Source organism: Cervus elaphus, chromosome 24 (genome assembly GCF_910594005.1).
Source record: "Cervus elaphus chromosome 24, mCerEla1.1, whole genome shotgun sequence".
In the NCBI taxonomy this organism is placed as follows: Eukaryota; Metazoa; Chordata; class Mammalia; order Artiodactyla; family Cervidae; genus Cervus; species Cervus elaphus.
In genome coordinates, this window is record NC_057838.1 from 39,158,124 (window position 1) to 39,183,253 (window position 25,130).

Below are 25,130 nucleotides of genomic sequence, written 5' to 3' on the forward strand. Positions count from 1 at the left end.
GCCTCTATTCATTGCCGTGAAGCCAGAAGTTCCTGAAATTTAAACAAATGGTGAAGTAAAGTAGAAAAATAATGGGGCTGGCCAGCCGTTTAACCCATGCCTTAGTACTTACCGACCTCAATAGGTCCCTGAGTCAGTCCGCCCGATATGCCACGTATACCAGTGTCCCTGTTCCTTGGCGCCATTTGTTGGGGTCCTTTAATGGAACGGAACCTTGTGGTGCGGAGTCGACGATAAGAAAGTGAAAGAGAGAAAGAGAGAGAGAGAGAGACAAAAAAGACCCGGGGACCTAAGCTCTGATGGAGCAAAGGTGCTTTAATGATTTTTCTATGAGTATATATAGGCTGCAGTACAAGAAACTTCTTTCGGGAATGATAGAGATCAGAAAACCAAATGTACAGCAACTGTTACCACAAGGTCAGGAGACAATCCATATCTCAAGAAAGGGGAAGGAGATTAAGCTGTTTTGTCCTAAGGAGAATGTTTACTAAAGGAGACTCATGCTTGCCTCACACAATGACCTCAGTCCCTGGGAGCAGCGTGCTGTTCTGCTTGAAGAGGGACAAAGGACTCATGAGAGATAGCATGTAGGAATCCTCCCGTCAAACATTCCCTGACAAGATACAACTAAAAATATGTCTGAAGGGTCTTTGACCAAGTTTTTATCTTTTATATGTCACTCTTGCAATAATTATGATAGGAGAAGCTTATATCTAAATCGTAAAGGATCAGTTCAGTTCAGTTACTCAGTCGTGTCCAACTCTTTGCGACCCCATGAACTGCAGCATGCCAGGCCTCCCTGTCCATCACCAAACTTATACTCAAAAGTTTACTTTTGGGTTTACTCAAACTCATGTCCATTGAGTTGGTGATGCCTTCCAACCATCTCATCCTCTGTCATCCGTTTCTCCTCACTCCTTCAATCTTTCCCAGCATCAGAGTCTTTTCAAATGAGTCAGTTCTTCGCATCAGGTGGCCAAAGTACTGGAACTTCAGCTTCAACATCAGTCCTTCCAATGAATATTCAGGACTGATTTCCTTTAGGATTGCTTGGTTTTGTCTCCTTGCAGTATAAGGGATTCTCAAGAGTCTTCTCCAACACCATAGTTCAAAAGTATCAATTCTTTGGTGCTCAGCTTTCTTTGTAGTCCAGCTCTCACATCCATACATGACTACTGGAAAACCATAATTTTGACTAGACAGACCATTGTTGCCAAAGTAATGTCTCTACTTTTTAGTATGCTGTCTAGGTTGGTCACAACTTTTCTTCCAAGGAGCAAGCGTCTTTTAATTTCATGGCTGCAGTCACCATCTGCAGTGATTTTGGAGCCCAGTCTGTCAGTGTTTCTACTGTTTCCCCTTCTATTTGCAATGAAGTGATGGGACCAGATGCCATGATCTTAGTTTTCTGAATGTTGAGCTTTAAGCCAACTTTTTCACTCTCCTTTCACTTTCTCCTCTTTCACTCTTAGTTCTTCACTTTCTGCCATAAGGGTGGTGTCATCTGCATGTCTGAGATGATCAATATTTCTCCCAGTAATCTTGATTCCAGCTTGTGCTTCATCCAGTCCAACATTTCTCATGATGTACTCTGCATTTAAGTTAAATAAGCAGGGTGACAATATACAGACTTGAAGTACTCCTTTCCCGATTTGGAACCAGTCCATTGTTCCATGTCTGATTCTAATTGTTGCTTCTTGACCTGCATCCAGGTTTCTCAGGAGGCAAATAAGGTCTGGTATTCCCATCTCTTTAAGAATTTTTCACAGTTTGTTGTGATCAACACAGTCAAAGACTTTGGCGTAGTCAATAAAGCAAAAGTAGCCATTTTTCTGGAACTCTCTTGCTTTTTCAGTGACCCAGTGTTGGCACTTTGATCTCTGGTTCTTCTGCCTTTTCTAAATCCAGCTTGAACATCTGGGAGTTCACAGTTTACATACTGTTGAAGCCTGGCTTGTCATGTAGAAGCCTGGCATTACTTTGCTAGTGTGTGAGATGAGTGCAATTGTCCAGTAGTTTGAACATTCTTTGGCATTGCCTTTCTTTGGGATTGGAATGAAAACTGACCTTTTCCAGGCCTGTGGCCACTGCTGAGTTTTCCAGATTTGCTGGCATATTGAGTGAAGCACTTTCACGGCATCATCTTTTAGGATTTGAAATAGCTCAACTGGAATTCCATTACCTCCACTAGCTTTGTTCGTAATGATGCTTCCTAAGGCCCACTTGACTTTGCATTCCAAGTCTGGCTCTAGGTGAGTGATCACACCATCTTGATTATCTGGGTTGTGAAGATCTTTTTAGTACAGTTCTTCTGTGTGTTCTTGCCACCTCTTCTTAATATCTTCTGCTTTTGTTGGGTCAATACCATTTCTGTCCTTTATTGTGCCCATCTTTGCTTGAAAAGTTCCTTTGGTATCTCTAATTTTCTTGAAGAGATCTCTAGTCTTTCTCATTCTGTTGTTTTCCTCTATTTCTTTGCATTGATCACTGATGAAGGCTTTCTTATCTCTCCTTGCTCTTCGTTGGAACTCTGCATTCAAATAGGCATATCTTTCCTTTTCTCCTTTGCCCTTTGCTTCTCTTCTTTTCACAGCTATTTGTAAGACCTCCTCTGACAACCATTTTGCCTTTTTCTTGGGGATGGTCTTGATCATTACCTCCTGTACAATGTCACGAACCTCTGTCCATAGTTCTTCAGGTACTCTATCAGATCTAATGCTTTGAATCTATAAAGTATCATTTATTCCAATTTATTGGTACCAAAGAAAGTAAAAAAAAAAAATTTGATGTGAGCCAATTGCTTATTACTGCCCTAAATGTGACCTCTGTAGATAACTTGGCATCAAAGTTTCAGATGAAACTATTAATCAATCAGAAAAACTAACACCATTTCCAGTGTTAGGGTCTGTCTTCATCTTTCAGTGGTTGCCAGTAATTTCTGTTCCTTGGGTGAGCAGTGTCCATCTGTAAAACAGGTGGCCATGTCGCAACCATTTGTGATGTGTTGGGGGGACTTAACTTGGTTGGTCAGAAATACAGAGGTGACTCACATCCGCCACCAATTCCCTCAGGGACCTTCACAGTTAAAACCACCACTCAGGTTTCAGAGGTAATCTACTGGTTAGACTGTTGCAGGGTTCCTGAGTATGATTTACATGCATTGTCAGGGCTTGGAAGACAACCCAGTTGCTGGGATGAATGATTAATATTGGAGTCTGTACAATAATAGGCTGTGTAAAAGTGATTTTAAAAAGAGAAGCAATTCTATTCTACCTTGCCTTCCAAATTGTTTTCAAAATACCTTTTTTCCCGCTTAAACTGGCAAATTATGCTTCTTGGCAGCCCAGCAGCAGCATTTATATTAAGAGTGCTTACTAGGGAATTAGTTTTTGCTGAAAATTTGTTTTATTGAAAGTTCATGTTATATTTGCAGGGTTCAAGAGGTTTTCCAAGTTCCAAGGTTTATTTTATACTTTGACTTTTAGCATGCAGTATATCTCGCAGTGTACTTTCAGCTTACCTGTATTTAGTGATGAGCTGTCTGCTTCCTTATCTTCACCTGGTGTGGGTTATTGTGTAGTGTTTTTCTTTCAGTACAGAGTGGTTTTTAAATTATATCAGAAATTTCATTCCCATCATCACCTAAGAAAATATATGGGAAAATTAACAAACTTCTCTTCTAATTCATCTCATGCACTCTGGACTTTCCCTTAGCATTTACTTCAAAGATGATTTGGCTTATAAATCCATTTACTGTTTATACATGTAACATGTTCTGTAAATATGATCTTTACTTGTAGAAATCTATGTAATTAGATGAGCATATAATTAGATAAGTAAGTAATTCTTAATTACTTAGCAAAGTTCTTTGAGTTTTTTCAAATATAATAAAAAAATGTACTGTCATTAAGACATGAGTATGAACCTGAAATCAGCTACAGCAAAATTAAATGGAGCTTTTGGTAGTGGGGGAGGCTTATTCATTTGGATTTGTAAATTGATTATCCCCCTGACATACTCTACCCCTCACACTCTCAAAGTAGACTATTTTCTCACCTGTCTTAGAGTCTCTGCATATGTGTAATTCTCTGCTGCTGCTGCTGCTAAGTCGCTTCAGTCATATCCAACTCTGTGCGACCCCATAGATGGCAGCCCACCAGGTTCCCCCGTCCCTGGGATTCTCCAGGCAAGAACACTGGAGTGGGCTGCCATTTCCTTCTCCAATGCATGAAAGTGAAAAGTGAAAGTGAAGTCACTCGGTTGTGGCTGACTCTTAGAGACCCCATGGACTGCAGCCCACCAGGCTCCTCCGTCCATAGGATTTTCCAGGCAAGAGTACCGGAGTGAGTTGCCATTGCCGTCTCTGTAAGTCTCTAATATAGACCATTTTTTCTAACCCTCTTTTGCTAGATAGCTTCTGTTCCTATTGCGGATACTAACTATATTGAGACTCCAGAAAGTCATAGATTTGTCTGCGTACTTTGACCTTGCATTACACTTTACTTTTACATTGATTTGTAGTAGTCATTTTGGGCTCCAAGATCACTGCAGATGGTGATTGCAGCCATGAAATTAAAAGACGCTTACTCCTTGGAAGGAAAGTTACGACCAACCTAGACAGCATATTAAAAAGCAGAGACATTACATTGGCAACAAAGGCCCGTCTAGTCAAGGCTATGGTTTCTCCAGTGGTCATGTATAGATGTGAGAGTTGGACTATGAAGAAAGCTGAGCGCTGAAAAATTGATGCTTTTGAACTGCGGTATTGGAGAAGACTCTTGAGAGTCCCTTGGACTGCAAGGAGATCCAACCGGTCCATCCTAAAGGAGATCAGTGCTGGGTGTTCATTGGAAGGACTGATGCTGAAGCTGAAACTCCAAGACTTTGGCCACCTCATGTGAAGAGCTGACTCATTGGAAAAGACCCAGATGCTGGGACGGATTGGGGGCAGGAGGAGAAGGGGACGACAGAGGATAAGATGGCTGGATGGCATCACTGACTCGATGGGCATGAGTTTGAGTAAACTCCGGGAGTTGGTGATGGACCTGGAAGCATGCAAGGGAGGCCTGGCGTGCTGCGATTCATGGAGTCGCAAAGAGTCGGACACAACTGAGCGACTGAACTGACTGACTGTAGTAGTCATTTGATTAATCTTTCAGCTTTAAGCTCCATGAACATAAGGACTGTTTTTTTGTTGTTTTTTTCCCCTCACCATGGTATCCCCAGTGACTAAAGTACAGCCATTGTTTAATGAATATTTTTTGAATCAATGATCATATTTAAAAAGATAGTGCTTTTGCGAAAGAACTAAAATTCGTATGACTTAAGGAAATGTCTGCCTCATCTTAAAACCCTGTTTAACCTGTAGGAACAGGGCTCTTCTATTACTAAAAAGCTCCATTTTCAAGTAATGCTCTGATCAGCAGCATAGAAATAAGACTTGCTCTCTGAAAGACTGAAATTATACTGCTACAGTTTGAGGTAGATGTTTTAAGGGAAATAGGAATAGGGAAATGAAGATTTGCTTCTGTATTCTAATTCTAGTCCATTCTATCTGAGGTGGAGGGAAGGAGAATTTAGGAAAACTGTACGAAGAAAGACTAAAGCACAAATTTAAGAGATAATAAAGTAGAAGCTATTTTTATTCAAAAAGTTATTGTGCTCCTAAGAATTTATTCAAAGAGTATTAATGTTTGTAATGTTTGTAAGTTGCTTTGTGTGAATTATGTTTACACTCAAGGGATTACAAGCTTGTTTCTAAATATTTCTAAATAATAGATGTAATTTTACTGATGACTATATTGAAAAATAATCTATCAAGTGCTATTATACAGTGAATAGACTAATTCTATTTGGATTTTTTCTGGACACTTCTCCTATTCTCTCTATTATAATCAGTAATTAATTACATGTATTTTAACCATTAACAGTGAAAACTGATGGGGACAAGATTGGTTTGATCCAAGTGAAACTTCCTTTTGGAATTCCCTTGTCCATTTTTATCTTTTTTTTAATGTCTGAGAATAGTCATTTTCATTTTAATAAGAAAGTATCAAATGGTCTCATTAATAGTATTTTTATTATTATTACGCATTTTGTTCTTGTGAAAGAAATTGAAGTTTAGAATTACAGCCATGTTTTTTGACCACTTCAACTATGGTCCTGTTTACAGTGGTGCTTTTAGAGCCATAGTTACACATAGTTACACATTAGAATAACTGCATCTTGAGAGCTATTATGTTCTCCCCCAAAATACACAAGCTATAAATGTATAGCCTGATGAGTTTTCACAAAATGAACCCATTCAAGTAAACAACAGTGAAATCCAGAAGCAAAGGAACCCCTGCTCCAGAAGTCCTAGTGATTGCTTCATTGCAGTACTAAGTATCCCACCAAAGAGAGTCACAATCCAGATTTATGATATGATAGGTCAGTATCACTTTACTCTTTTCTATCTGATTTATATCTTTTATTTATGTTGAGGCTTGGCTGTGCGTGATCTGTGTAGTTATAGTTCATTGATTTTCATGGTCTGTTAGTATTTTGTTAAATGAAGATTTCACTGCTTATTAAGCTGCTTTATTGTGATGGACTTTAGATTGTTTCCATCTTTTAGCTATTCCAGTTAGTACTACCACAGACATTCTTATAAACGTCTTTGGTGAGCATATGCACACGTATCTGTAAAGTATGTAATAGGGGTGGAACTGCCGGGTTGTAGATTATGTTTATATCCTGCCTTAGTAGATATTTCTAAACAGAGTTCCAGAGTAATTGCACCAGTCCTCACTCCCATTAGTAATAATAAGAGTTCTGGTTGCTCCGTATCCTCAGCGGGACTGGAAGTTTCTTTCCTCTTTCATTCTGAGGTTGTATATATATGGTATGTGCCATGCGATTCATTGAACCTTTATTAAATAAACTTCCATAAATTTGTAAACATAACTTTTTTCTCACACACATAAAACCCTGACTTAGGTTTCTATCCTACAGAGCAGAGGTTATATATAAGGCACTTACTTCTCTAACCTCAAGTGAATCATACATGGCAAGCATTTAATGAAATTTTGTTAAGATCAATCTTGACTCTTTATATTGCTTCATTAAAAGACAACAGATAGGGTGAGAGAGAAAAAGCACTAGAAGAGGAATAATATAAATTTAGTCTACTGAGAAAAACAAAAATTAAGGACAGGATCCTTCTTAGTTTTTGCTGCATTTTATTTTTCACTAATGTATTCATCTACTCAATTTCATGTTGGTTCCGAAAGAAAAACTCAATTGTTCCTTGTCTGCATGTTCATTGCTTCCATTTTCACTTTCAGTGTAAAAAATAATTAAAAGTTATATTTCCCTTGATCGTGAGCCTAGCTATATTTCTTCAGGAAGATGGTTTGGGTATTACATAAACTAGCTAAGTTATGTCTCTCTTCACCCATCAATACTGAAATGAACAGAAATGACAAACCCAACATCAGTCTTTTTTTTTTTTTTTTTTTTACTTCTTCAAGAAGCAAAACCAGCTTATGTGCCTATAAACTGTATTCATGAATCTACAGACATAAAGAAAATCCTGCTTTCAGCCCCTTTTTACACAACTGCTATCAAAATAAGCAAATAAACACAGGAAATAATAATAGCTTACCCTAATGCCTTAATGGAATTTAATCGTAACAGTTCTTACTTCACTGAAAATAAGAGATTTCTATAGAAATGATAATCAACCTCCTGTGAGGTTATGGAGATCATAAAACCCGAGAGTTTCTAAAGGTCAGCAAGCATTGAAGGTTTTCTCCTAGGGATAAATTTCTAAACAACCCTGAGGAGAAAGAGAGAGAGGGAGAGAAAGTAAAAAGTTTAACTTGATGAAAGTAAAATGTGCAAACTTAACAGTTTCTGGATTATTATTTAATTACCGCCATCAATCACCTCCCATCTGTCTATTCCCAGTACTCAAGAAAATCATGCTAAAGCCACACTGTCCAAACCATCAGAGAATGTATAGACCATTTAAAGTCCTGAGGATCTGAAGCAATATTTAAGAAGTCACCCTAGAGAAGATCTTGGGAAATTACCTAAAAACAAGATAGTGGAATCCATCTTTCAACAAATACTAGGAAAACCCAAAAGCAAAATTACCCTTTTAATTTATAAGACAAACCACTCATTGCTTCCTTGTCTGTACCAGTTTAGAGATTTTCCCAGTAAGTGATCCTTTTCAAAAGGCTTTGCTTTCCAAATCATTTTATTTCAATTCATACTTTTACTAATGCATGAAACTGGCCTGTAGTTAGTCATTATATGAACATGATTTTACATTCTTTTAAAATGAGGACTATTTGAAGTTGAGCTTTTAGAAATACATTTGCTTCATTAATTGGCACTGGGAAATGCCAGCCAGTGTCTTTATGGGCAGCTATTATTTTTTGGTTTAAAATGTTTCATTTCTTCTTACTGAGGGGTTCATACTGACTGTCCCTAAATTCTGTAGCAAAGGAATTAAACAGCATTAGGCTTTTTAAACTTCAAAGAGCTCAGAAAAGTGTCTCAACCATGGTAATCCCCTTGTCGTGCTGCATTTATCTCCCACCAGATACCTAAACGCTTCCCTCTTCTTCTCAGGCAGATAATTGCAGAGAGGCTGGAACAAGAGAAAAGAGTTGAGCTGGTGCTGAGCAGTGGATATAAAAAGAAGTGTCACCCTAGTGGAAGTAAATAGACTCTGAGACTGTAATCTCTGCCCTTATTTATCTGTGAAACCATAAATGCTCAGGGGAAAGCTTGTCATTTATTTAGCTACAAAAACCTATGTCTGCAGTCATGTATGGTTTTTAACTTGTTTTTATTTCCATACTTTCCATTGGAGCAATCTTCTGTTTTGTAACCACCTAGGTCTTCTCTCTAAATATGGGTTTTGTCCCAATGGTGTTGTTGAATATGGCCTTTAAGATTCTCAGTGTTTTCTGAATAATAATATGCTCATTACCTGTGTTTTCCAACAGAGTTCATCAGGTGATTTAATGATCAGAAACATTCAGTTGAAGCACAGTGGAAAATATGTTTGTATGGTGCAGACGGGGGTGGACAGTGTTTCATCTGCCGCTGACCTCATAGTAAGAGGTAAGTGTTAATGGCTCAGTGTGTTTTGTTTTGTTTTTAAACATGTTAATGGAGCCTTCCTCGCTGAAGAAAAAAACCATGATGAGATAGCAATATGAGCATGCAAGTTATAATATTGATTTGATCCCCACCCCACCCAAATAGACCAGAAGATGTACCAACGAGGACTGATGCTAATTCAAAGAAACAAAAATCTCAATTCTGTCATTCCAATAGCTCTCACAGTAATAAGCATTCCACAGCTGCTGCCAAGCTGATGTGTTTTTGAACATGTCATTAATTCAGTGATAGTGTTTAATGTGAAAGAGAATAGTGATAGAGTGTGTGTGTGTGTGTGTGTGTGTGTTGTATGTGTGTGTGTACTTCAAAAAAACCAGGATCATCCAGAATGCCTGAGAAAATTTGCCAATTTGAGCTTCTGTCCAAAGTACTGATTTGCTACTGGGCTGAAAAATGACCCAGAGTGCATTGTAGAATAAAACAGCTCTAGATAACAAACTGGAAACTTCAGAGATGTCCCAGGAGATTTTTTTTTAAAAAAAGGCTTCACGCAAAAGTGAAGGTTATTGAATTTGGAAAGGTACAGGAATCCTGCCAAACAGAAGACTCAAAAAGCAGATGTCATTTGCAGTCGTGGAGTGTTATGCCTTTGGAATTTATGGCTCAAAATCCAGATTTAATATCTAACAACAGGAATGCAAAAGAAAGAAAATGGTTGTTTTATTGCCAGGGAAAATTCCTTTTTCCATACGTGCTTTTGAAATTGGGATCCATTGGAGGTATTCACGTGTCATGAGGCAGGTTCTTCACTTTGGTTTATGGAATTGCTAACTAGAGTCAGACATGACTGAGTGACTGGACTGAACTGAACTGTTGTTTGCATTTTTGCCTTCCATAGGTTCACCTGGGCCACCAGAGAACGTGAAGGTAGATGAAATTACAGACACAACAGCCCAGCTCTCTTGGAAAGAAGGTACAGACAACCACAGCCCAGTTATAGCCTATTCTGTCCAGGCGAGGACGCCCTTCTCCGTGGGTTGGCAAACAGCCACAACAGGTAAAGGGGGAGAGGCAGATGCCACTGGTGCAAATGAATGGATTTCAGATCAACCCTAAGATGCGCAAACGTTTACCTCTCTGAAATATTCCTTTGTAGTGCCTGAGGTCATTGATGGGAAAACACACACAGCTACCGTAGTCGAGTTAAATCCATGGGTGGAGTACGAATTTCGGGTTGTAGCCAGTAACAAAATCGGAGGTGGAGAACCCAGTTTACCCTCAGAAAAAGTAAGAACTGAAGAGGCAGGTTAGTGTTTTTGTTTTCTGAGTCATGGCTTCATAGGTCTTCCTCGGTGTGTGTTTCCACTTTTGCCCTTGATCCCCAGGCCGGCAGGGGTTCAGCCTCAATAATGCCTCATTGCAACTATCTGACCTATCTCACGGCAGACTGGCCATATGGCATTTGTCAAAAGACACACGTGTAAGTGAATCTGATGTAGTGTGACATTTGCAAGAGTTCAGTCCAGCGCCGGCCTTCATTAGTGCATGTAGAGTGACTATGTTTTTGTCACTTAAGGTTATAATTACTATCTGACATCGTCACCCTGTTAGCAGGGGAAGTGCTGTTTTCATTTATAACAAGCATTGACAAATTGGTAGGATAATGACTTTTGGGAGATCAGCTGCTAGGAAATCTCATTCTGCCCTCCAAGCTCAGTGAATGAGCTTAAGTGATTGATAAATAGGTATATTTTGGCTCCTTGAGTATTAAATTAAGAGAGAATTATTTTTAAAATTTTCATGAGGGGCAACTATTAATATTAACTATAAGACCCCTTTGTAATGCTAAAAACAGCCTAACATTGAAACCGCAGAACAGAAACTGTGTATGTTATCATGTTATTGAGGCATCAGACAGGATTTAAGACTTTGCTTTTCAGAATCTGTAGACTAACATTAGGTTTGAAATACAGCTGATATATCACTTTGGAACAAGGCCAAGATAGCAGTCATGGAATATATTTCAGTAATTTTCATGATGCTTTTTCGCTTAGGACAATGCATAGAATGTTTGTGCCAGGAATTATGAGAAATTGGGGAACCACGTCTGTCTTGAGACTCTGTTCATTTATTCACAGAAATATGTGTAGGAAGTATCTGCTGTGTGCTGAGGCCTTTGTAGGTACAGTGGGTACAGCTGTGAACACAACAAGCACTACCTTTAGGTATCTTATGCTCTGGGTGTGTCATGAGATTTACAAAATATAAATTTCTGTTAGTGAGAAATCGAATGCCTGTGTGAGATTCATAAAAGAACAGGATTTGGAGATTTCAGTGTGAGTCATTTTCATATAAAGTCAGTGTTCTGAGAATTCTATCTTTACTTAGGGTAGTCACACGTTAAATGTTCATGCTTACGTGGCTAGGCCTAGAAATTATCATACCAAGTAAAATTAAGGCAGAAAGAAAGGCTGCAAGAAAGCCTGTAATATCATATGATGTTACTTATATGTGGACTCTAAAAACATGGTACAAATGAACTGATTTACAAAACAGAAATAGATTCACAGACATAGAAAAGAAACGTTCCCAAAGGGAGAAGGAAAGGGGCAGGATAAATTAGAAATTTGGGATTAACAGATACACACTACTATATATAAAATAGATAAAAAACCAGGACCTACTGTATAGCATCGGGAATTGTATTCAATATCTTGCAATAACTATAAGGGAAAAGAATCTGAAAAATATATATGTGTGTGTGTGTACATATGTATGTATATATGTCTATAATTGAATCACTTTGCTGTACACCTAAAACATTGTTAATCAACTATATTTCAATTAAAAAAAAGTAACTTTGACACTTGGGGAAAAAATTTCCATGCTGGATTGATTTATCATAATCCCTCATGAAATACTTTTTTATTAACCTTCATACTGAGTAATTTTTTCTTACTGTTTGAGATATTTTGAATCTTTAATAATTTTATGCAAATGTAAGTCATGTGATTATCTCCCCAAAAGATAAATATATTTAGATATACACACATACATATTGCATGTATATACACACATGCACACGTAATATGCCAGTTGTAGAATTATTCAGATATTAAAAGTAAACAATGTTGAATCTTCTTTCCGATAAATATTACCAAATGTGAATAGGGTTTCATCTCTTCTCTCTAACCTGTGTAGTGCCAGAAGTGCCTCCTTCAGAAGTCAGTGGAGGAGGTGGGAGCCGGTCTGAACTGGTGATCACCTGGGATGTAAGTGTCTGGGCAGCGTCTGCCCCCTTAGGGTGATGGTCTTCCCACAGCCCTGGCTTCCTGGGTGATGCTGGTGGTGCTAGTGATGGTGGTAGAACTATTAATACTGGCTCATATTTTTTAATGTTCACTTTGTGTTAATCTCTGTTCCTAGCATTTTGCATTTATTTTTCATTTTATGCTTACAACATTTTTTTTTTAGGTTAAAAACACTAAGGCATAGAGATATTAAATAATTTGCCCAAGGTCATCTGGCTGGGGATGAGTCAAGTCTTGACTGTTGACCCTGGAGCTGTTCCCCCACTGATGGTGCACATGCCCCTGCTCCAGGCATTGCTGCTTTCTGGCCATTCTCTCAGCCCTTGCTTTATGTCATAATTAGGAAGAATGTTAACTAACAAAGCCAGAAGGCACTAGAGTTGTCTTTCTTTTTTGAAGATGTTGATGGAGAAATAAGAAGTCAAGAGATCATGGAGTATCAATAGAAATTTTTGACACGATGCAAATACAGCTTTGAGCTTAAAACCTTGATTTTACTTCCTTTCTTAAAGTTTTATTCTTGCACTGAATTATCATGTCAATATATAATTTTTTCTATAAGATCAACATTAGGGAGGAGATGATTTTTATTTAATTTAGAGATGCAGTATTTCAACTGAAAGTATATCTTTATTACTCAGAACTCAAATTGGGGCTACAGGATGCTCAAAAATCTAAATTATTTTGGAAAATTCTAGTTAGCTATCTGGATGGCTATGAAAGAGTGGCATGTGTCTATTTTAAGGCAGCTCACTGTCTCCCTGTCCTTTTTCTCTTTTCTTAATCCAGCCACTTAGTACAATGAAGATTATTATTTAATGACTTTTAGAAAAGACTCCACATCATAGTTGAATTTATTTTTACCATGCCCTCATGTGAAAGTGTGATTTAATATGTCTTTTCTTTATAGCCAATCCCTGAAGAACTACAGAATGGTGAAGGTTTTGGGTATGTTGTTGCTTTCCGCCCTCTTGGAGTAACCAACTGGATCCAGACAGTGGTCACATCTCCTGATACCCCAAGATACGTCTTTAGGAATGAAAGCATCCTGCCATTTTCACTGTATGAAGTTAAAGTGGGTGTTTATAATAACAAAGGTGAGGGACCGTTTAGCCCAGTGACAACAGTTTTCTCTGCAGAAGAAGGTATGGAAAGGCTATTAATGATTTTTCAACTTTACAGTGGTGTGAAGTGGGACACATATTCAGTGGAAATTTTACTTTGGTTCAGTCTTTTCCTGGGCCGGTGATGTGGAGTCAAATAATGTATCAGGGTGTTGGGCAGCAGTAGACACAGCTCCTAGTTGGCCAGGCAACCACAGGGGTCAACAGTGGATACATGTATGACCATTCTGTATCATTTAACCATTCTCCGTTCTGTTTTTCACTTCAAGTACAGTAGCCAATAAATTACACAAGATGGTCAACACTTTATTGTAAAATAGGCCTTGTATTAATTGATTTTGCCCAACTGGAGGCTAATGTAATTGTCCAGGGCCTGTTTAAGATAGGCTAAGCTAAGCTAGAGCTTCCCCTGATAGCTCAGCTAGTAAAGAATCTACCGCCTGCAATGCAGGAGACCCCGGTTTGATTCCTGGGTTGGGAAGATCCCCTGGAGAAGGGTCAGGCTACCCACTCCAGTATTCTTGGGCTTCACTGGTGGTTCAGACAGTAAAGAATCTGCTTGCAATATGGGAGACCTGGTTTGGGAAGATCCCCTGGAGGAGGGCATGGTAGCCCAGTCTAGTATTGTAGACTGGAGAATCCCCATGGCCAGAGGAGCCTGGCAGGCTACAATCCATGGGGTCACAAAGGGAAGGACGTGACTAAGCAACTCATACACACAGCACAGGCTGAGCCATGCTCTTCAGTATATTCGGTGTATTAAGTGCATTTTCAACTTCTGTTTTTGACTGACGATGTGTTTGTTGATATGTAACCTCATCATAAACGGAGGAAGCTCTTTTTATCAGTTCCAAACATAATAATCCAATTGTGATCCCAAACCCCAATTTGGAAGTTCTTTGTGAGTTCAGATGTATTTCTTCAAAAGAAGAATGCTTGAAGTCACAGTTAGAGTCCTCATCCAGGTAATAAAGATCAACCATGCTTACCTGAAGTGTGAAACTCAGTGAATAGTCAGAGGGGTTCACAATTAGTTAAACATCTGTTTAGGGGGAATACATTGAATTCTAGTCTGTGAAGCAGGGAGCGGCTCTGCCTTCCAGAGCTTTCTTCTTTTGGGGGTAAGATTAAGATACTCTCTTTGAAGTGCTCTAGTCTCAAGTTATGAAGTGGTTCCTAAGAGTTGAAAGAGAGGTTTTAGCAGATTGGAGAGGGACGACCACAAGTATGACAGTGGTGAAGCACAGAATTCGCAGGTTCGAGGATGGGGTTCACCAGTTCCATTTGGTATAGACTCACACACACTCCACTCTGGACTCATTCCCTTTGTCTGCCTCTCTGTCCCAGTTATTGCACCTCTTTAGAAAATAATAGTAGTGTTAGGAGAAGTCTATAAAGCCATTTTGTAGGTCAAAAGCAGCTGAATATTTGCTAGCTCATGTGGTTCTGCCTAATTAGAATGACAGGAGTAACAAGTATTGAATGCTTACTATGAGCCAGACATTACCTAATTTGAATTTTCCAAAGAGGAATGATGTGTTGGTACTATTGTCATTTCCCACTTACATAGGAGAAAATGGAAGCTTGATGAAAAATTAATGAATTTGCCAAAATCCATACAGACCTATTGAGCTAGTATTTTAACTTAGGCTTTTTCTCTTGCGTAGTCTGAGCTCATGAAATATGATTTCACAGCATCTCCTCTATCCACCAGGCCTTACAGTAAATTGCAGAAGTGGGTCCACAGTTGTCATTCCTAAAAACAAATAAGGAAATCTCACTTTTTCATCATACCATCACCCCCCTATTTTTGTTCTTTTTCCACCGAGTTCTGAGAGAATAAGGAAAAGGCATTATCAAAATTTTTGCAGCAGAAGGAGCTTTTAAGTTCATAGCCAGAACTCTTCTCCAAGAGTTACTGAGAAGGATTATCATTACAAAGGCAGATCAGGGGTCTGGGGAGTGATGGTATTTGACCAGGGAGCTTTGGGGTGCTGTGCATCCTAGACAGGATGGGGGCTGGCAGCTAGGAGGGAGGCAACAGCCAGAGCCTTTTACTATCCTCTTGCCTCCTGCACGTTCCTTCTCCTGTTACCGTTCCTGCCACCAATGATGAGTCAGTTAAAGGTCTTGCTGTCTGATCCAGATGTCAGAATCTGACTTGACTGGTCTTTGAAAAAAGCGAGAGTTATTGGAAATATCCTCAGACATTTCACTGAATCAAAGGGGGAGGTATTGAATAGCAGACCTCATGAAGAGCCTTAATCAAGGAAGCTCTGAGCCCTCAGAAACCTAGGGCTTCTCTAGGGCGCCAGGGCTGATTGACCGGCCTCGTCTTCCTTGTTTCTCCAAACCCATGTTCTGAAGAGAAAGGTATCTAATAGGCCCATCCTTGGACCAGGCTGTCAATATCCATCAGCCGTGGCCAGGGAGCAGGATCCTTTAACAAAGAAATGAATATTGGGGGAGGAGACATGTCTACTCAGAGCTGTGTCCTGAGATGGGAGAATCACTGCGGAGGGCCTGTGAAACCCCAGGATCTCCATTACCAAGGGGATCTCTGTACTGTGTAATAGCTCTGTGTAGGTTTATCTCCTTCTTCAGAAGACTACAGGATCTCATTGAACTTTGCCCCTCTTGTGAGCCTGGTTGGACAAGACACTCACTAAATGCTTATTGAGTAAATGAATTCTGTAGACCTTGACTTTTGTTTGGCAAGGCCCAAAATAAAAATAGGTAGCCTTTATGGACATAGGATTTCCCACAGGGGCTGAAGGATGAAAAAGAGAGAAATAATGATATAGTGGAAAGAACAAAGGGGAAAAAAGGGAGAAAAGTAGAATACCAAGAAGGGAGTGCCAGAGAGGAGGGTAGAGTTGTTCTGGTTGTTCAGCAAGAAAAAGCCTGTGGTTGTGATGCCATCTTTTCCTAGGAAATGGGACATGACCAAGACATGGTTCATATTTTCAAATATTTTTAAAGAGTATTTTGTAGTATTTTCAAATACATTAAAATGTTTTTTTTAATAAAAACTTCAGTAGATTTTTTAAATTAACTATCAAAATTATAACTGTAATTCACATTCTGTTCCCAAACAGAGCCTACAATAGCTCCATCTCAAGTTTCTGCAAATAGCCTGTCTTCCTCAGAAATTGAAGTTTCATGGAATGCCATTCCTTGGAAATTGAGCAATGGACACTTACTCGGTTATGAGGTAATATCTTTTAAAATTAATTAGCTCATGTATGAATGTTGGCAGACTGCTTTGTCTGCTTTCATTTACAAGTCTTTATAGCAATGACATCTTAGCTAAAGTTTGAATTTTGTTCAATTGTTTCACTGTATTGTTCCCTGTGACTATCAACAAATATTGATTTTAACTCAACCAATTGAATGAAAATAACTTTAGCATGGTAGAAAAGAAAATAATAACAAAATGAAAGGAAATAATGTATCCTGTGGGCCTAATCTTTTAGCTGGGTTGACAAAAAATAAGATTGAACTGTAGTATTAAAGTTCGTAGGATGATTGTGACGACAGTTAAATCAGTCTCCAGTGCTTTGTCTTATTTTCTTGGTGGACTTGTTGCTTCTAGGCTCTAAAGAAGCCAGCTGTGTAGAATATAGTTCTTGCCTTCAAATAATTCTCTTTGGTGAAAGAAGATGAGTGATGTGAAATAGGATAACACACAACCAAATGTAATGAAGATCAGAATAGGTCACACAGAGTGGTTGAGGGGTGAGAGACCTTGAAGGGTTTCATAAGGGCATTCAGGTTTAACAGAAAAAGGAAGTAAACATAGAGAAAGTGGAAACATTCCATGGCACTTTGGAGGAATGGAAGGAGCAGAGGTCTACCTGTGGAAGCTGATTTCAGGTGAAGAAAAGAAAAATACAGTGGGGCCAGGTCAAGATGGCTATAACTGTTAAGAAGAACCATTCTGACTGGGCCCATGTTTAGGAGGGAGCAGTTAGAGAGAACTGAAAACAACTGAGCAGAGAATGGACACCGTAAAATATTAAGTCTTAAAATTTCTCTGGCAATGACTTTGTAGTAGCCGTAATTGTGATTTCACTTCCACCCCCAGCCATCTTCTCAGGAAGCTTCCCTCGTGCTCCTTATTCCTGATTCCCTGGCAGATTTACATGCAGTACAGGACCATGTACCCTGCCACCTGCCAACATAACCTCAAATGATTACACCAGGGTGGCCACTGGATCAAAGGCAGCTGCCCATGGACAGTTCAGCTGAACAAGTCAGATTCTTGTATGACGTCTTGAAGCAAGCAATACAGAGGTTGTGTTTAGTGAGAGTGATACAGTGATATGTCAAATTTAGGACCCAGGTCAGACTTGTCAAGTGAAAGTGTGAAAGAGTTAGTCGCTCAATTGTGTCCAACTCTCTCTGAGACACCGTGGACTCTAGGGTTCCAGGCTCCTCTGTCCATGGGATTCTCCAAGCAAGAATATTGGAGTGGGTTGCCATTTCCTTCTCCAGGGGATCTTCCTGACCCAGGGATTGAACCCAGGTCTCCTGCATTTCAGATTCTTTACCATCTCAGCCCCCTGGAAGCCCAGTGAAGGCCATTGGCAAATAGAACAAAGAAGCTCTACAGAGACGAGATGAAGCAGACATACTCTGATGCAACCCTAAACAAATGGAGGAGACAAGGACCCATACAGCCTTAAAGAACAAAACAGAATAGCTCTTTGACAGCATCCCGTACTCAAGTTGGCTGTGTTCTTTCTCATAATGTCTCCTTGTCCTTCTTTTTGGTCAACTTTCTTTACAAGTGGGCTTCCAAGAGTTCTGGGTCCTTGTAACTGAACAAGCAGTGACTTGAGTAAGCACAAATGACAAAGTCAAGAAAGAATAGGCTGGAGGAGTGATGTTCAAAGGAGGCACCATAGGCTACTTTTCCCACAATTACCTGAATTTTTGCTGAAGATGAGTCCCCAGAATCCTCCCTGGACCCACTGAACCCACACATCTAGGAATAGATGTCATGAATGTGAATTTTTAGTGAGTACCCATAGGGAGATATCTTCCTGCACATGTATGTATAAGAGGCCCTGGTCTTGACACAGTGACCCTTGATCACAAACAGAACTGTTCTGACTTAAGGCAAAATGATATTGAAGAAGCAAAACACCACATACATATAGAAGAGCAACTTGGTTAGCCTAGTAAAGGAAGCCAGGAACATTTGGATGAAAAATTCCTCTAATTACCTAACAGTGAATGGCAGCAGTGAAAGATAGTGGGCAACCAATAGTAGCTCCCCAATAATTAAAGAAGCAGCATTGATAGGGAACGTAGGTGGGATAGAAGGAACACAGATGTAATACCATAGTTCTGAAGTCAAATCTGTGCCGGATTCCAACCGTGCCATTCACCTCACTGGAAAAGTGATGTAAATTCTATGAGCCTTACTTTCATCACCTGCAGAATGGGAACAATGGACCTAATCTAACTAGGAATTTGAGAGCATAAACTGTGATTAGGTCCTTGTGCATCTCACAGTTTCTGGCTCATGTTAGTAACCAATGAAGAAGCATGAGCCATATTCCCAAAGAATTTTGAGATATAAATTTATAGATTTCTTCCCAGTAAATACTCTCAAGCAGTTCTTCAACTCCAAGGTCTTTTGCCTCAGGAGAGTTTGTGACAGCTATTAAGATGGGATTACCTGTGAGATTCCTTCCTTCCTGATTTTGTTACCAAAACTCAGGCCTGTAAGCCGATTATTTCATGTATCCTAGAGAGTGGAGAGAGAGAAAATGCCACAGAGGAAAAAAATACAAGAGAAATTTCAGGTAATTTTGGAAGAAACAAAGATCTTAGGCTTACGAAGTCCTGTGGGTGCTATCACTTTCTCCCTGGCAGTGCCCAGGGTGATGGGGAGACCACAGAAGGGAACAGATGCGCTTCCTATACTCAACAAGGACTTCTTATTCCCCCAGCATGGCAGAATTGCTGGGCCTAAAGGGATCAAACAATGTAACAGTAAGTTATCTTGGCAAGGCTTTGGGAAGGGAACCCCAGGAGTGATTGAAGTCAAGCAGGATATGAAATTCAATGTTAAATCAGATTTACTTAGAGAAAATAAATGAGCTCATCGTACATCCCTCCAACAGGAGACTGAGGTACACCTCCCCCATTCAATAACTTTGTCCTTTACAAACTCTGTGGTGTATTTATTTCAGTGTGTGTTAGTCGTTCAGTCGTTCTCGGCTCTTTGCAACCCCATGGACTGCAGCCCACCAGTCTCCTCTGTCCATGGGATTTTCCAGGCAAGGATACTGTATTGGCTTGCCATTTCCTTCTCCAGGGGCATGATTCCTGACCTGGTTGTAGCTTGAGGAATAATTAAGAGAAATAAACAAGAGACTATATATAAATGAGCTTTGTAGGCTTCCAAGGGCCACAGGTATGTTACCAGTCACTGGTGATTGTCTGACAGCTTGAGGGCAGGTAGAGGTTGACGTTAGAATATGTCAGTTTAAGCAGATCAGGAGTCATCCAGATAAGCAACTCTATAAGAAAAGAGAATTACATCGCTGTGGCTCAGGTCAGGAAAGAGAGGTTTATTGAACAAGAGAGAAAACCAAAGAATCCATGTAGTTCCAGGATAGTGATCTTGTTAAGTTCACACCATTTTTGAATTAAACAAACCTGCATTCAAATCCACTAGAGTAGAATACAATCTCCATCAGGGACAAGAAACCCTGCCTATTTGCTCACTTATGTATCCCAGGTGCCAGCAGTTGTATCCAGCACACAGGAAGTATGCAGAAAGCTCATAGTGACTGAATAAATGCAATTTCAGCTCCATTATCTTACTGCTCTGTGGCCTTGAGCATGTGATGAATGTTCTCCAAGGCCCTGTTAAAATAAAGATAATAGTAAATAACTCACACATCATTGGAGAAGTTTTAAATGAGATAAAGCAGCCATTGCGAAAATGGGCCAAAGAGACTTTGGGAGCGTCTACTTTTCTGTTTTTGCATATTGGGCATTGGGATAAGATTTCATTGGAAGGAAAATTTTGAAAACCAGTGAAGGAGTATAGAAACGCATAGCACAATCTTGAGTATGGAACTCAGTACTATTTGTGTTGCTACTGGTGTTGCCATTGGCAAGGGGAGCAAAAAAGAGGAGGGAGTGATGAGCAAATGGAAATTGCCTCGCATTAATTATAGCGTCTTCCCTATAAAGAGTAGCAAACTTAACATCCACATAAAGCCCGAATACAGTATTGAAAGGAAACAACTAGTGACAATTTCTCCCCCAAGGGTGTGCTCCGTGGTGTCTGACTCTTTGCCACCCGATGGACTGTAGCCCGCCAGGCTCCTCTGTCCATGGGATTTCCCAGGCAAGAATACTGGAGTGGGTTGCCATTTCCTCCTCCAGGGGATCATCCCAACCCAGGGATTGAAGCCTCATCTCTTGAATCTCCTGCATTGGCGGGTGGATTCTTTATCACTAATGCCCCCTGAGAAGCCCCCACGGGTTTGGTGTGTGTGAAAAGAAAGAAACAAGTTGAGAGAAAGATACATTCTTTGTGACAACTTAAGAAATAGTGTATATAATTGTGCCAAGATAGAAATACCTATTTTCATAGTCTCAGTAATGATTTAAACAGTAACCTGGAAGAATAAATGACTTAGCTGAGTATTTAATTAGCAGTCGTGTGGCTAACTTTCTGGGTTGCAGTTTCCCCAATATATCTTCACAATTGTTAATAGCTCCTGCCTTCCTCTCATCTCAGTGGGGGTTGATCATGTGCCACGGGGCGTGCTGAGCACACATCATCATTAGCATCTAGACTAATTTTTTTTTTCTGATTTGACCAAGAAGTCGTTGAGGAGCTCATTTCCCTGGGCTCCAATTTATTTCATCTTCTAACCACAATACTCAGGCTCAGATCTTTTCTTGTGCTCCTTTTTGTAGCAACAACAGATAAGAACAAGATAAATAGAAGACAGATGGTTTAAGTTCATGGATAGTAGGTGCCTGAGAAACAAAAGCTCCAGAGTTCTATTTTGGTACATACAGTCCATTTCTTTACAGTCATTTTGTGTCTTGAGAAAATAAAACTTAGGAGAATAATCTTGACAAGCAGTGGGAAAAGCTGTATTGTGAAATACTCTGTGTGTGTGTGTGTGTGTGTGTGTGTGTGTGTGTGTGTGTGTGTGTGTGTGTGTGTGTGCGTGTGCATGTGGGTGCTCAGCTGTGTCAGACTCTTTGTTACCCCATGGATGGGATACTTGAGTGTGTTGCCATTTCCTACTCCAGGGAATCTTTTTTGACCCAGAGGTTGAACCCAGGTCTCCTGAATTGGCAGGCAGAATCTTTACCACTCAGCCACCTGTGAAACATTTTGAAATATTACATTGGGAGGGAAGCTAGTAGATTTTTTAAAAAAATATTTGACAGAGGAACATAACTTGGGCAGTGAAGGGGCGGGGGACCTAGTAGATTTTTGTTGTTGTTGGCAGGGGTATATAACTAAATATGTATACAGAAGGCCAGACTGAAACTTCACTGATATCTCTGTTCAGCCTCCTGTTGTAAATAGCTGTATGGAATATATTTAGCTCCCATCATTTTAATTAGAATAGGAAAAGATGTTAAATATTTGAATTTTTTTAATATAAAATTTCTACTGGCAAATGAAAACATATAGAAACAATCTGATTCCTTACAGTCAGGCAAAGAATTAACTTCACTCTAGAATGATGAGTCACAGGTACATAGGAAAATTGGATAGAGACAATTCAAGCCCTTTTAAATAAATAGAAAGCCAGCAAAAAATGAATTGAGTAAATAAAAAGCAGACTGTTGGGAGGTAATGGAAGGATTTGTTATGCTGGAGAGAGCAGTAAGTATGTGTGTGAGTGAGGGTTGCCCAAACAAAGCAAAGTGTGTTATTAGGCAAATATTGTTCTTACCAAACTGCGACTCACTCAGCATTGAGAGACTAAATACCCCCGCCTTGCACCAGCCCATCTCCTGGCTTCTCTGTTTATAAACTCAGGTTTGGCTGCTCAACCCCTCAAAAGCTCAAGAGACAAGTGATGGTAGGAACGGAAAGGTTGCTTTATTCAGGAGACCAGCAACCTGGGGAGACTCGTGTCCACAAACTGATTCTGAAGATTCTGCTAGACCGTGAAAGTTTTTTTTTGTTTTTTTCCATTTAGTTTTATTAGTTGGAGGCTAATTACTTTACAATATTGTAGTGGTTTTTGTCATACATTGACATGAATCAGCCATGGATTTACATGTGTTCCCCATCCCGATCCCCCCTCCCACCTCCCTCTCCATCTGATCCCTCTGGGTCTTCCCAGTGCACCAGCCCCAAGCACTTCTCTCATGCATCCAACCTGGGCTGGTGATCTGTTTCACCCTTGATAATATACATGTTTCGATGCTATTCTCTCAAAACATCCCACCCTCGCCTTCTCCCACAGAGTCCAAAAGTCTGTTCTGTACATGTGTGTTTCTTTTTCTGTTTTACATATAGGGTTATCGTTACCATCTTTCTAAATTCCATACATATGCATTAGTATACTGTATTGGTCTTTATCTTTCTGGCTTACTTCACTCTGTATAATGGGCTCCAGTTTCATCCATCTCATTAGAATGATTCAAATGAATTCTTTTTAATGGCTGAGTAGTATTCCATGGTGTATATCTACCACAGCTTCCTTATCCATTCATCTGCTGATGGGCATCTAGGTTGCTTCCATGTCCTGGCTATTATAAACAGTGCTGTGATGAACACTGGGGTGCACGTGTCTCTTTCAGATCTGGTTTCCTCGGTGTGTATGCCCAGAAGTGTGGGATTGCTGGGTCATGTGGCATTTCTGTTTCCAGTTTTTTAAGAAATCTCCACACTGTTCTCCATAGTGACTGTACTAGTTTGCACTCCCACCAACAGTGTAAGAGGGTTCCCTTTTCTCCACACCCTCTCCAGCATTTATTGCTTGTAGACTTTTGGATAGCAGCCATCCTGACTGGCGTGTAATGGTACCTCATTGTGGTTTTGATTTGCATTTCTCTGATAATGAGTGATGTAGAGCATCTTTTCATGTGTTTGTTAGCCATCTGTATGTCTTCTTTGGAGAAATGTCTGTTTAGTTCTTTGACCCATTTTTTGATTGGGTCATTTATTTTTCTGGAACTGAGCTGCAGGAGTTGCTTGTATATTTTTGAGATTAATCCTTTGTCTGTTTCTTCATTTGCTATTATTTTCTCCCAATCTGAGGGCTGTCTTTTCACCTTGCTTATAGTTTCCTTTGTTGTGCAAAAGCTTTTAAGTTTCATTAGGTCCCATTTGTTTATTTTTGCTTTTATTTCCAATATTTTGGGAGGTGGGTCATAGAGGATCCTGCTGTGATTTATGTCGGAGAGTGTTTTGCCTATGTTCTCCTCTAGGAGTTTTATAGTTTCTGGTCTTACATTTAGATCTTTAATCCATTTTGAGTTTATTTTTGTGTATGGTGTTAGAAAGTGTTCTAGTTTCATTCTTTTACAAGTGGTTGACCAGTTTTCCCAGCACCACTTGTTAAAGAGGTTGTCTTTTTTCCATTGTATATCCTTGCCTCCTTTGTCAAAGATAAGGTGTCCATAGGTTCGTGGATTTATCTCTGGGCTTTCTATTCTGTTCCATTGATCTATATTTCTGTCTTTGTGCCAGTACCATATTGTCTTGATGACTGTGGCTTTGTAGTAGAGTCTGAAGTCAGGCAGGTTGATTCCTCCAGTTCCATTCTACTTTCTCAAGATTACTTTGGCTATTCGAGGTTTTTTGTATTTCCATACAAATTGTGAAATTCTTTGGTCTAGTTCTGTGAAAAATACCGTTGGTAGCTTGATAGGGATTGCATTGAATCTATAGATTGCTTTGGGTAGAATAGCCATTTTGACAATATTGATTCTTCCAATCCATGAACACGGTATGTTTCTCCATCTGTTTGTGTCCTCTTTGATTTCTTTCATCAGTGTTTTATAGTTTTCTATGTATAGGTCTTTTGTTTCTTTAGGTAGATATACTCCTAAGTATTTTATTCTTTTTGTTGCAATGGTGAATGGTATTGTTTCCTTAATTTCTCTTTCTGTTTTTTCATTGTTAGTATATAGGAATGCAAGGGATTTCTGTGTGTTAATTTTATATCCTGCAACTTTACTATATTCATTGATTAGCTCTAGTAATTTTCTGGTAGAGTCTTTAGGGTTTTCTGTGTAGAGGATCATGTCATCTGCAAACAGCGAGAGTTTCACTTCTTCTTTTCCTATCTGGATTCCTTTTACTTCTTTTTTTGCTCCGATTGCTGTGGCCAAAACTTCCAACACTATGTTGAATAGTAGTGGTGAGAGTGGGCACCCTTGTCTTGTTCCTGATTTCAGGGGAGATGCTTTCAATTTTTCACCATTGAGGGTGATGCTTGCTGTGGGTTTGTCATATATAGCTTTTATTATGTTGAGGTATGTTCCTTCTATTCCTGCTTTCTGGAGAGTTTTAATCATAAATGAGTGTTGAATTTTGTCAGAGGCTTTTTCTGGATCTATT

The 25,130-nt window shown here is 39.5% G+C and overlaps 1 protein-coding gene across 1 annotated transcript in view; it reads left to right on the top strand.

Moving 5' to 3' along the window:
- CNTN3 (contactin 3) overlaps positions 1–25,130 on the top strand; it is a 393,558-nt gene that overhangs the window by 335,805 nt on the left and 32,623 nt on the right. Inside the window, exons 15-20 of the mRNA XM_043886672.1 lie at positions 9,003–9,120; positions 10,019–10,177; positions 10,277–10,426; positions 12,322–12,392; positions 13,342–13,576; positions 16,654–16,769. Of these exons, the coding sequence (XP_043742607.1) occupies positions 9,003–9,120; positions 10,019–10,177; positions 10,277–10,426; positions 12,322–12,392; positions 13,342–13,576; positions 16,654–16,769 (849 nt within the window). The remainder of the gene's footprint in view (positions 1–9,002; positions 9,121–10,018; positions 10,178–10,276; positions 10,427–12,321; positions 12,393–13,341; positions 13,577–16,653; positions 16,770–25,130) is intronic.